At 41.9% G+C, this 13,744-nt stretch overlaps 1 protein-coding gene across 1 annotated transcript in view; it reads right to left on the bottom strand.

Annotated features, from left to right (window-relative positions):
- Positions 1–13,744, bottom strand: part of CUL5 (cullin 5) — a 102,566-nt gene that overhangs the window by 73,097 nt on the left and 15,725 nt on the right. Inside the window, exon 2 of the mRNA XM_058663951.1 lies at positions 6,305–6,414. Within this exon, the coding sequence (XP_058519934.1) occupies positions 6,305–6,414 (110 nt within the window). The remainder of the gene's footprint in view (positions 1–6,304; positions 6,415–13,744) is intronic.

Below are 13,744 nucleotides of genomic sequence, written 5' to 3' on the forward strand. Positions count from 1 at the left end.
AATCCTTGCAGTTTTATGAAAGGATCTGAGATCAGACATGCTCACACCGGGATGTAATGCAGCTAAGCAAGGCCTTCACCCAAGCCTGAGCAATGCTTTTTGCATTTCCTGTCTCCAAATTTGTGAGTTAAATAAACCTTTGTTAGCAGCCTACTCCGGACATTTTGTTATAACAGCCAAAATAGTAATAATAATAATGAATTCAGATTCGGAAGGATAAAAACAACTACATTTACAAGGTGGAGGAATCCACCATGGTGGGAGGGTTTGGGGAGGGGTGGGGAGAATCCAAGTACCTATGAAACTGTGTTACATAATACAATGTAATTAATGAATTAAAAATAATAATAAAAAAATAAAAGCAAAAAAAAAACTACATTTTTTTGCATCTTTTGTAAGACATACAGGAATCATTTTACTTAAGAAGACAATATTTTGGGCTGTTTTAGGTACTCAGAAATGATCAAGACTTAAAAATATATATATATTGCATTAAGACTAGCAAATATAACAAGCATATGGTTATTAACTATTAACCATAGCATCACATTCAGAAGTACACCTTAGGCAGAGAACACAATCATTCCAAACTTCTTTCCCCAGTCAGGAGTACTCAAAAAAGCATTATTCTTAAAAACTAAATCATATCAATGAAGGCTGACAAGTCCCTAAAAGAAAAACCAACCATATTCAAGAGTTTATCAAATAATTTAAGCAAAATGTATGTGTACATGCTATTTCTAATCAAATTTTAATTTTTCAGGGCTGGTGCTATGGCTCCCCAGGCTAATCTACCTGCAAGTGCCAGCATATCCCAGCTGTCCCACTTCCCATACAGTCCTCTGCTTGTAGCCTGGGAAAGCAAAGGAGGATGGCCCAAGTCCTTGGACCCTGCACCCATGTGGGATGTCTGGAAGAAGCTGCTGGCTCCTGGCTCTGGATCGGCTCAGCTCCTGCTGTTTTGGCCACTTGGGGAGTGATTCAGCAGATGGAAGATCTTTCCCTCTCTGCCTCTCCTCTCTGAAAATCTGTCTTTCCAATAAAAATAAATAGATCTTAAAATTATTTTTTAATTTCTGAAAGGGTAGAATTATAGGTCAAAGTTATTATATAAGCTATATGTTATTTAGGAAATTAAGAGTATTTTCTTTTGCGGCATCCTTGTCAAAATGGGCATAATTGCTTACTGCACACAGAGCAGGCAATCACATACCTACAGTTCATTGACATAGCATGTTACTAGTATATAGAAGGTCTAAAACTGCTATCCTTGGAAAGATCTGTTTACAAGACTGGAACTTGGCTGGCATTGGACAATTGGATTTACAGTGTTCCCAATCATTCTTGATAGGAAATCCTTGTACCTAAACTGTTTATAAAAACTGTGGTTTATGTTGAACACTTGCTTTCCTTTTGGGAGTTTGGAATTTTGGCGATATGCCAGGCAGAGGCTGCCTTCATAATTAGCCCCCAATAAAAACACAGGCACTAAGCTCCCCAGTGAGCCTCCTTATGCAACAATTAGTTGCTAGAGGAATTGAGCCTGTCTTCTGATACTCTTTGGAGGAAGCCATTTGGAAGTCGGTTGATTCTCATGAGTGCACTGCTACAAAAGCCTGAGCCCAGCCCCACTCAGTCTTTCTTCCTGCCTCACTCTATGACTATTTCTGCTTCCATACTGCATCACCAGGAGGGAGGGGCCTTGTCCATGTCTGCAACATGTCCTAGACTTTCAGACTCCAAACCTGTGAACTAATAAGAAAACCTCTGGATATCTGTTGGCATACTAACACAAAACTGATTGACACAGATGGCTACAAAATCACCCCTGGTATGAAACAGCAGCTGAGCTTGTCTGTTTTGAGAAGTAAAAAAATTACCTAAGAAATCTCAACATGGTGGGGAAGGTAGGCGTTTGACACAACAGTTAAGTTTCTGTTTGGAACACATGCACCCGATATGGTAGTGCCTCGGTAAAGTTGCAGCACCTCCACTTTTGATCCAGCTTCCTGCCAATGAGCTGTCCTAGGAGACAGCAGCTCATGGTTGAAGTACCTGGGTCCCTGTCCTCCACGTTACAGACCCAGAATAAGTTCTGGGCTCCTAACTTTGACCTGACCAAGCCCTGCCTGTTGTGGATGCTTGTGAACTAAACAAGCTAACAGAAGATCTCTCTCTCTCCTTTCAAATGAAAATGAAAATAAGCATACATCTTACAAATGGAACTAAATTTCAAAAATGAATTAATTAATTTAAATATGACAAAACTAACCCCAGGAAACTTGGCTTTCTCAATCAACTGGCTGCTTCTGGTCATGCCAACTGACAACATGAGGGGAGACATGGAACAGGCTATAACTTATGTCTCCAGGTTTTGTTCTTGCCTCCAGGTGTGAAGAAAAAATGTTCCAAAATTCCCGTAAGTGAATCTGACATCATCAAAAATGTTCAAAGTGTGTGCTTTTCTCACCTCCACATATGAGAAAGTAAGAATTCAATGAGCACCCAGGGCTAGAACAAAGCTTTAGATACAGTAGAAAGAAATAGGAAGAAGGGATCACCTGTCACTGTTTGTTCAGCCCCCACGGCCCCCTCCCGGCTGTTGCAGCAAGGTTAGTCTCTTAATGCTGAATTTCCTGTTAAGAGTTTCATTAAAATGAGTTATGCAGTAAAAAAAAGTAGAGGAAGAAGGGGTTAATGATGGCTTTGTATTTTTTTTTTTTTTGGCTTTGTATTTTGTGGCTACTGCATTTGTATGTATATAAAATTGATGTAATGTGTGTAATATGCTCGTCATTTCATAAATGCTAAAAGAATCATCCAGTTAGGAAAACTAATCAAAACGGGGAAAAAACTACAAAGAAACAACTTTTAGTGGGTGGCAAAGAAACTGAAATTTAGTCTCAGCATTACAAACAAAATTAAATCTCTATAATAGTATTTTCTGTAAGTTTTACCTACTGGTGCATATGAAAAAACATTATTGAAAAGGCAGATTTAGAGAGAGCAGGGGAGATGGAGAAAAAGATCTCCCATCTGCTGGTTCATTCCTCAAGCGGCTGCAATGGCTGAGGCTGAGCTAACCCAAAACCAAGGGCCAGGGGCCAGAAGCCTTCTCCAGGTCTCCCACACAAGTACAGGGTCCCACGGCTTTGGGTCATCCTCTGCTGAATTCGCAGGCTACAAACAGGGCGCTGGATGGAAAGTGGAGCAGCCAGCACGTGAACTGGCAACCATGTGGGGTGCTAGCCTTGCAAGACTAAGATTCAGCCACTAGGTCATCACACTGAGCCAAATAGTATAACATTTTTAAGCATTGGTTTGACAAAGGTATAAAACAAACCTTTACAAAACCATATTTGCAGCAATAGTGATCTACCCAGGCACTTCTTTTTTATTTTATTATTATTTGTTACTTGTTTGTTTCTTTAAAAAAATTTTTTTTAGTTCCTACACAAAAGGAAGAACATGAGGTATTTGTCTTTCTGTGTCTGGCTTATTCCACCCAACATAATGTCTTCCAGTTGCGTTTTGGACTTTTAAAAAGGCAGTTTTCCCGGACCCGGCGGCGTGGCCTAGCGGCTAAAGTCCTCGCCTTGAAAGCCCCGGGATCCCACATAATCCCGGCAGCTCCACTTCCCATCCAGCTCCCTGCTTGTGGCCTGGGAAGACAGTCGAGGACGGCCCAATGCATTGGGACCCTGCACCCGCGTGGGAGACCCGGAAGAGGTTCCTGGTTCCCGGCTTCAGATCGGCGTGCATCTGCCCGTTGCGGCTCACTTGGGGAGTGAATCATCGGACGGAAGATCTTCCTCTCTGTCTCTCCTCCTCTGTGTATATCTGACTTTGTAATAAAAATAAATAAATCTTAAAAAAAATAAATAAATAAATAAAAAGGCAGTTTTCCCAAAGTTAGTGATCAGCTTAATACAGCTGTCCTCAGAAATCAATATCTTTTGATAGACTACCCACTAAATAATCAAGACATAAGAGCTGTAAGGTAACCTAAAGTTATTTTGAAAAGTTTTAAAATTCCAGGATTTCATTCTGATTCCTGAACACAGTAAACTGAATAAAACTGTCTTTAAAAAAATGTTGTTTCTATTTTGCTCACAGGTCTGGATGTTTTGGAGAAAATGAAAGTTCTCTTTACTAAATAGGATATCCTGATTTTTCTAAGGGAAAAATAAATCCCAGCACCTGAAGAGGCACAGGAGAGGCGGGGAAGAAGGAGTGACTTTTGCTTTTCAAAACTTTTCCTTAAAGATTTCCCCTTTTGTTAAAGGAAAACTCCAAGTTGTAATAGAGGGCTTTGAATTTAAACTAACCATCAAGCTTACAATCACACTTGAATCACATCCAGCTGCACACCTGTGCAGAACACCTCCAGGTGCCATTCACACCAAGAAGCAAGTGAGCCAGTGTGAAGCCAAGCAAAAGTGAAACCCAACAGTCCTAGTTCATCCAGAACCAAAGTCTCAGCTGAACTAACTGGTTAGAGAGCCGTAGGGTGAAAGACCCCAAAAGAGAAGACACAGGGAACCTCGTTAGCTTTTGCTACCTAATGTCTGTCTTGCTTAGGGTACCCCCACCCCGCACATGCCCTCTGAGATTTGTTGTGTATGCTAACCCTGGAAGGTTCTCAAAGTTCTTCAAAGGTTCATAGAGAAAGTTAAGGACAAAGTCACTTGGCTGACTAAGGTAGGTAACTCTTAAAGTTAATGAAATCGGATTTGATGGGCATAATCAGGGCCCCCCAAAAGGCATAACAAGAGTCAACACTAAAAGTAGTGCTGCAGCATGGGGATCTACTGACAACAGAATCTGTAAAGACATTTTGGCCAAAAGCCAAGAGTCAACACAGCAGAGCCAAGCCTGCATTTCTTGGAAAAACCTGCTTGCAAGGTTAGCCCTTGGCTGGCATCTGAGAACTTGAATGAGCAACATTTTTCCACTCTAACACAAAGCTGTCCTGAAACGCCAGGAGCAGTTCAGTGTACCTAAACTAATCAAACAATATGGCTTATACTAAATATCTGTACTTCTGAAAGTCTGGAATTTCAGTGGGTGATACAGAGATGGCCTATGTGAGAAGCTCCCATAAAAGCCTTGGGCAGCAGTCACTCCACAGTGGAGTAGAGTCTGAGACCCAGCTGCTCTACTTCTAGTCTGGTTTCTGGTAATGCTCCCAGAATGGCAAACAATGATGGCCTAACTGGGAGTCAGGGATAGAGTTTCTCACTGCTGGCTTCCTTCTGGCCCAGCCCGGATATTGCAGACATCTAGAAAGTGAACCAACAAACAGAAGACCTCTCAAACTCTGTCACTGTCTTTCAAATAAGTAACTCTTAAAACAAACAAACAAACAAAACCTGACCACTGAGTCTCTAACAAGCTTCCCTAGGAGACAACACAACACAGAAAATTTGGGCGGGTCTGGATGCGAACCGGAACTCCACTCCAGAGGACACCTGGTACCATGGCAGAGGACGGAGAACAGAACAAATTGATCAATGATCCCAGCCAATCATTGGCAATAAAGATCTAGGCAGACGGAGACACTAAGGTGTACTAGCAGCCAGCGGATTCGGGAGAGATTTCATCATGATTGGAGTAGTGGGTTTGCCAGCAATTCAGGACTGTTGAACGATCAAAACCTCTTGAGAAATTCATGGTGTTGTAAATTTCTATTTTTCTTCCTGTTGTTGATTTTGTACTGTGGCTTTTCATTTAAGAGGGATGTGTGGTGACTGTGTAATAGAGACTACCATGTCCAGACGTAAGGATGCAGTACAGTGTGCTTCTCTACTTCCAGAAGATGGACTACTAATGAAACTATTAGCTGTAACTTGACAATAGGATGCTGGACTCTCAGCCAATGTCCATGCCCACAATGATGAACATATGACTGTGTATGAAGAGCTATGTTATAGTAATGATATAGGGGAATTCGGTATTTGGGGGCGATTTGGGGATGGGGCAGAGGAATTAATTAATTAGTTAAAAAAAGAAAAGAAAATCTGGTTGCTGGGAGAAAGCAAGTGTATGTTTGCCTCCCCTGAGACTTTACCCATGTGCCTTTTTCCTTTCCTTACTTTGCTCTGTATCTTTTCACAATAATAGACCATAATAGTGAGAGTATGTTCTATGTTCTGTCCTGTGTGTCCCTCAACCAAGTCACTGAATTTTGATAGGTCTCAGGTAACCCCAAAAGAACCAGCAATAATTTTATTCAGGTAAATAGGCAAACACTAGAATCATATATTACACTTATGTTAACTAAGAGAATTAATGGGTTACTTACGAAAACAGATCAAACCACTGCTGCTTCGTAACAGATTCCTGGCGTAAAAGCTTCAGAACAATCGGGCGCATGAAATCCCACTTGTCTTCAAACTGAAGAGAGCCTTTATTCTTAAAACAACAACAAAAAGGATGGTTCAATTTCAGTGCAGTCAAAATCTAAATGTCCTATAATTTTAAGATATAGCTAGAGAAACATAGAGTTCAAATTTAAAAGAACCAATTTTCAAGAATAGAATTCCTATAGGCTTAATATGATGTCAAGGAATCACACACAGACAGCCGCATAGGTTTGGAATAACAATTTGGCTTTGTCCAAAGAGAAGCTTCAGTCTTTCCTCTTGGCTTCCAGCAGGCAATCCTGGGTATCTGAAGGCTATAACAGTGTCTTGGAGAGCCTTAGGCCATCCAGATAGAAAACGGTGTGACTAAGGGAGGGAACTTGGCCATATGGGTCCTGATGTAGGGGATTTGGGTCATAGGTATCAACCAATTCAAACAATAAAACCCTCCATGTAAGTTGAATCACACTGATTCACAAAACATCTTCAGAAACTTGACAGATGAGACTTTCGCTTTGGCAGTACTCATGCCTACTACAGTCACACACTGGTGCTAGGAGATATGCTTCCTGATCATATGTGGACGTGTAACAGAAGCCTGGGTCTGAAACTCTGTCTCTTTCTTTGGCTTACTTAAATCTCAATCTTTTCCTGTAACAAATTATAAACATAAGCACAACAGTTTTCAGGAAATTCTATAGAACTTTCCAATCAACGACCTGAAGGTACTTTTAGTCAGTGTCAGACCTATTTTTTTTTTAAAGATTTATTTATTTTTATTACAAAGTCAGATATACACAGAGGAGGAGAGACAGAGAGGAAGATCTTCCGTCCGATGATTCACTCCCCAAGTGAGCCGCAACGGGCAGATGCACGCCGATCTGAAGCCGGGAACCAGGAACCTCTTCCGGGTCTCCCACGTGGGTGCAGGGTCCCAATGCATTGGGCCGTCCTCGACTGCCTTCCCAGGCCACAAGCAGGGAGCTGGATGGGATTAGAACCGGCGCCCATACGGGATCCCGGCGCGTTCAAGGCAAGGACTTTAGCCGCTAGGCCACGCCGCTGGGCCCAGTGTCAGACCTATTAATTCTGTAGTTGTCCTGAACTCCTCATAAGAAGTGTAGTCATCACACAGTATTCATGGTGGGAACTGTTCCAGAATACCTCATATATCAAAATTCACAGATGCTCACATCCCTTACATGAGTCTAACACATTGTAACATTTACATATAATGTATATGCTTTCAAAATCTTCCCCACATTATTTAAAATATCTTACACAATGTTTAGTGTTATGCAAATACTGTATTTGTTTTGAATATAATGACAAGAAAAAGGTGTACACAGTACAGATTCATTTCATTTTCAAAGCTTTTCAATCCACAATTGGTTGAACCAACAGATGCAGAATCCCTGGATACAGAAGGTCAAAAGTAAAATGGAAATCTGTAAAACCCTCATACTAAACTGTTGAGCCAGCACAAGAAATGGAACCTAAGCCAATGTAGCAGACATATATGAAATCTAATAAGATTCTAGCAAATCAAACAAATGGAAGATCAAAAACAATGGTACTTTGTGGCCCAATATCATGGCTCAATAGGTTTATCCTCCACCTTCAAGTGCCAGTATACCATGGGGGTGTCAGTCCATGTTCTGGATACTCCATTTCCAATCCAGCTCCCTGCTGGAAAGCAGAGGAAAATAGCCCAGGTCCTTGGGACCCAGCACCCATGTGGGAGACACAAAAGAGGTTCCTGGCTCCCGGCATCAGATAAGCCTAGCTCTAGCCCTTCTGGCCATTTAGAGAGTGATCCAATGAATGGAAGATCTTTCCCTCTCTGTCTATCCTTTTCTTCGTAAATCTGTCTTCTCTATAAAAAAATTAATTTAGAAAATAATACTTTATAATCTTACATAGTTTATTTCAACAACGGGACATTAAGGGGAAAAGTTAGTAATTTATTAATTACTAAAAGGGCAAAGTAAGAGGTCCAAATACATTCATCATTACTGCTGTTCCTTCTCAAGTTGATATAGACACATGACTTCTTTTGGCAACTGTGTTTCAACAAAAGTAATAAATTTTCTTAGACGATGATCAAGCACTTTATGAAATGTATGACTATTTTACTACACAAATAGGAGGATACTGCTCACTGTATTACAGACTGTGAAATGTACTGATTCCATGGAATCTGCAATCCTCCTGAACGGTTTCTCAACAAATGCTCTGACAGCAAACTACACCAAAATCACAAGAAAGGTTTGTTAACTCTCTCAGACTTGTTGGAGTTTAGAATCACTGTGTTTATCAATACCAAATCCATGATAGGAACTACAAAAATATTTGAAAATCTATAACCCAAAGAGGTTAAAAACACTGACAAACAATATGCTCATGAAAACAAATGGTAACTTCTAACGTCTATAGTTCATTCTAAAAAAGTTGTTTTGCCTCAGATACCTGCTTCTTTCACCCAGTATTACTAATGAGAAAGAGATTTATTTCAAGCTTAGAACAAGAATTAACTGAGTTTTTCCCTTGAACAACTAGTTTTTGATCTACGCACTTCAGTAAATGATATACGTAACTACGCTCACCTCTTACTGTTGGGTAACAAGAAATTCAGCCAATCTGTGATTCCACGACATGCACTTTATGTGTTAACCATATTCCTGCCTTCATATTACTTTTTTCTGTTTATCTTTTTCCTGTCACCCTCATTTTTTCGTGTACTCTTCCATCATGAGGAAAGGGTATACAAATACAGAAAGAAATGATCATGCAACTTTTAAGACTTTCTTTTATGTTGAAAATCATTATACCCTCTCAAAAGAACACTAACTCTAATGAATTTTAAGAGAGTATAAACACCACAACTGAAAATCAAAAGCAGGCAGAGAACTAAAATAGCCAGGTAGCTGAGTTAAATTAAGAACTAGTTAGGCTCCTAAATCTCCTAATTGACATGGCAAAACTACAGGAACCATGCTTATGCTGTCTGTTTATAAAACAGATAAAATTAATTGCATATAACTTACTTTCCCTGAATACTTAACCAAAGGAAAAATTTAACAATAATGTATTTTACTAAACTTCAACAATAGGTCCCCAAATGGTCAAAAAGTTGTTTGACATTCTTTCATTACATTGAAGAATAAATCAGTGAATCATAACTATACAGAGGGACTACAAAGTTATCTACAAAAGAATGCCTTATTACTTAATAAACTTATGAACCCTAATTTACGAATGTTTTCACTGATGAGTTGAAGGCTGCTTCATCTCTCTGCTAAATTTGTTTATACAATCTCTTCTACATGAATTCTTTTTCTCCTTTTTTTTAAAGATTTATTTATTTTTATTGGAAAGTCAGATATACAGAGAGAGAGGAGAAAATACAGGGAGGAGGAACTTCTGTCTGCTGATTCACTCCCCCAAGTGGCCGCAACACCCAGAGCTGTGCCTTTCCAAAGCCAGGAGCCAGGAGCTTCTTCCAGGTCTCCCACAAGGGTGCAGGGTCAAGCTTTGGGTTGTCCTTGACCGCTTTCCTCGGCCACAAGCAGGGAGCTGGATGGGAAGCGGGGACATTGGGACACAAACCAGCACTCACATGGGATCCTGGTGCAAGCAAGGTAGGACTTTTGCTGCTAGGCTACTGCGCTGTGCCCCTTCCTTTCACTTTTCTTTTTTTTTTTTAATTGAAAAAGTAGATTTTGACACAGAAAGCCAGATCTGCTTGTTCATTCCCCAAGTGGTCGCAATGGCCACAGCTGAGCTGATCTAAAGCTAGCAGCCAGGAGATTATTCTGGGTTTCCCACAAGGGTGCAGGGTCCCAAGGCTTTGAGCCATCCCTTACTGCTTTCCCAGACCACAAGCAGGAAGCTGAAAGGGAAGTGGAACAGCTAGGACATGAACTCGCGCAAGGCAAGGATTGAGCCACTGATTCATTGCGCTGGGCCCCTTCTTTTTCTTAAAAATTTGTTTGAAAGAGTGACAAAGATGGACAGAGATGAAAAAAGACCTCTTCACTTCCTAAATGGCCGCAACAGCAATGGCTGGGCCAGGTCAAACTTAGGAGCCCAGAATTTCATTCGTGTCTGCTCTACGGTTGGCAGGGGTCCCAACTGGGGCCCTCTCTGCTGTTTTCCCAATTGTATTAACATAAAGCTAGATTAAAAGTGGAGCATTTGGGGCTGGCATGGAATGGCTCAGCTTGACAATGCAGCCTCAGCATCCCATATAGGTGTGCAGGTCTGTGTCCTGAATATTCTACTTCTGATCCAGCTCCCTGATGATATCCTGAGAAAGCAGCAGAGGATGGCTCAAGACCTTAGGGCCCTGCACCTGCTTGGAAGATCCATGGCTTTGGATCAGATTACATCAGTTCCAACATTTGTGGCCACATGAGGAGTGAACCAGCAGAAGGAAGATCTTTCTCTCCCTATAAATCTGCATTTCCAAAAATAAATAAATCTTTATTAAATAGAAGTGGAACCTTCAGTACTCAAATTGACACTCCAATGCACATGTTATGATTGCAGGAATGAGCTAAACCTACTACACACAACATTGTTCCCTAATTCTTTCACTATTACAAGTACATTTTCACCAAGAGGACCTACACATTTCCCAAATCCTTGGCCCCTCTATCCTTCACTTGTTAGAACACAAGTAATTCCATCACAGGCACTCTTCTCAAACACACAAATGGGACACAGACCAGCTAATGGAGAGCCAACAATGGACAACACTGAAGAAAGTATCCTATGCAGAGGAGACAGACAAATACAAAGATCATAGAGAAGAACACACCTAGTAAGCCAGGCATGGTAGCCTAGCGGCTAAAGTCCTCACCTTGCACCTGGTGCCGGGATCCCATATGGACGCAGGTTCTAATCCCAAAAGCCCTGCTTGCCATCCAGCTCCCTGCTTGTGGCCTAAGAAAGCAGTCAAGGATGGCCAAAAGCCTTGAGACTCTGCACCCATGTGGGAGACCCAGAAGAGGCTCCTGGCTTCAGACTGACTCAACTCCAGCAGTTGTGGCCACTTGGGGAGTGAACTAATCTTTCTCTCTGTATATCTGACTTTCTAATAAAAACAAATAAATAAATCTTACCAAAAAAGAACACGCTTCATGTTCTCAAGTAGAGCAAAATAGGAAACTGGCAAAGAACAGATAAGGTCTGGGAAGTAACTTGCGAACCCTCCTGGACTGGATCTTGTACAGCCTTGAAGACCACCATAAAAGCTTTCACTTTTTTTTTAAGGATTTATTTATTTTTTATTGCAAAGTCAGATATATACAGAGAGGAGGAGAGACAGAGAGAAGTAACTTCCATCTAATGATTCACTCCCCAAGTGACCGCAACAGCTGGTGCTGCGCCAATCTGAAGCCAGGAGCCCAGATCCTCTTCCGGTTCTCCCATGCAGGTGCAGGGTCCCAAGGCTTTGGGCCATCCTCGACTGCTTCCCAGGCCACAAGCAGGGAGCTGGATGGGAAGCGGGGCCGCCGGGATTAGAACTGGTGCCCATATGGGATCCCGGGGCTTTCAAGGCGAGGACTTTAACCACTAGGCCATGGCGCCGGGCCCAGCTTTCACTTTTTTATTTGAAGTTTACTTACTTATTTGAAAGGCAAGGAGCAAGCGACAATGAGAATAAAAGCAAGCACATCCTTTCACCTACCAATATTTTTCAGAAATGCCCACAAAAGCTGAACCTGGACCAGACCAAAGAGGGCAGAAATTCCATACAGGTCTCCCATGTGAGTGACAGGGACCTAAGCACCTGCCACATCATCTACTAGCTTCCCAGGGTACACATTAGCAGGAAGCTGGATTGAAGTTTGGTCCATTATGGGATGCAGGCATCCAAGGAGGCCTAACTCATTGTACCACAACACCCATTCCTAACTTCTATTTCAAGTAAAAAGGAGAGCCATTACAAAATTGTGGGAAGGAATTTCTACAATCTGATTAACAAACCACTATTCTCCCCACTACTCTATGTTGAGAACATAATATTAAGCAAGTGTTAAAGCTGTGTGTAGAACTGAAGGCAAGGTAAGAGACAAAGTGAGAAATAGTTGTATTGTGTACTTTTAAAGGTGGTACTAACATGATTCCATCACAGTAAGCCTCTGGATATGAGAAAAAGAATAAAACATGATTTCAAGGCTTCTGTCCATTAACTAGAATGGAAAGGCAAAACAAACTAAAGAATGAAAGCTTTAGATTTTGGTTTTAGACATTACAATTGTCATAAGTATTAGTCTTGAATAGGCAGCTTAATACACAAATTCAGAATTTAAAAGATTTCATCAAGAAAAAAACATTTGGAAATCATTAAAATCCAGATGAATGTTAAAAACCACAGGTGGATGAGATCACTGTGCAAATAAAGATGAATAAAGAGGACCTGAATGAAGCTGAGTATTTGGGTAGCCAGCATTAAGACTTGGAGAGAAGGGCCTAACATGATGGTTCAGTGGCTAAAGCCTTGTTTTGCACATACCAGGATCCCATATGTGCGCCAGTTCTTGTTCCAGCTGCCCCACTTCCCATCCAGTTCCCTGCTTATGGCCTGGGAATCCAGTGGAGGATGGCCTAGTCTTGAGACTATGCACTTATGTGGGAGACCTGGAATAAGACCCTGGCTCCCGGCTTGGGATCAGCTCAGCACTGGCTGTTGCAGCCGCTTGGAGAGTAAACCAGGGGACAGAAGATCTTCCTGTCTCTCCTTCTATCTGTATTTTTATTTCCAATAAAAATAAATAAGTCTTAAAACAAAACAAAACAAAAAGAGATGGAGAGAAGGGTGAAAAATAGCAAAGGAGTAAAAGCAGAGAGTTGCCCAAAAAAATCAGTATGACATTCTGGAAATCAAGTGAACAAAGTGGACCAAGGAAGGAAGGAAGGGAGGGAGAAGTGAGGGTGGGAGGGAGAAGCGAGGGAGGGAAGAAGGGAGAAGCGAGGGAGGGAGGGAGGGAGGGAGAAGCGAGGGAGGGAGGGTGGGAGAAGCGAGGGAGGGAGGGAGAAGCGAGGGAGGGAGGGAGAAGCGAGGGAGGGAGGGAGAAGCGAGGGAGGGAGGGAGAAGCGAGGGAGGGAGGGAGGGAGAAGCGAGGGAGGGAGGGAGAAGCGAGGGAGGGAGGGAGGGAGAAGCGAGGGAGGGAGGGAGAAGTGAGGGAGGGAGGGAAGGAGAAGGGAGGGAGGGAGGGAGAAGCGAGGGAGGGAGGGAGAAGCAAGGGAGGGAGGGAGGAAGGAAGGAAGGAAAATAGGTGCATTAACAGAAAGCTGGAATTAGAAGCAGAGCCAGGACTTGAATCCAGGTACTCCCACACAGGATGCTAGCAATCCAAGCAGCATCTTAA

The sequence above is a fragment of the Ochotona princeps genome, chromosome 4 (genome assembly GCF_030435755.1).
Source record: "Ochotona princeps isolate mOchPri1 chromosome 4, mOchPri1.hap1, whole genome shotgun sequence".
Classification (NCBI taxonomy): Eukaryota; Metazoa; Chordata; class Mammalia; order Lagomorpha; family Ochotonidae; genus Ochotona; species Ochotona princeps.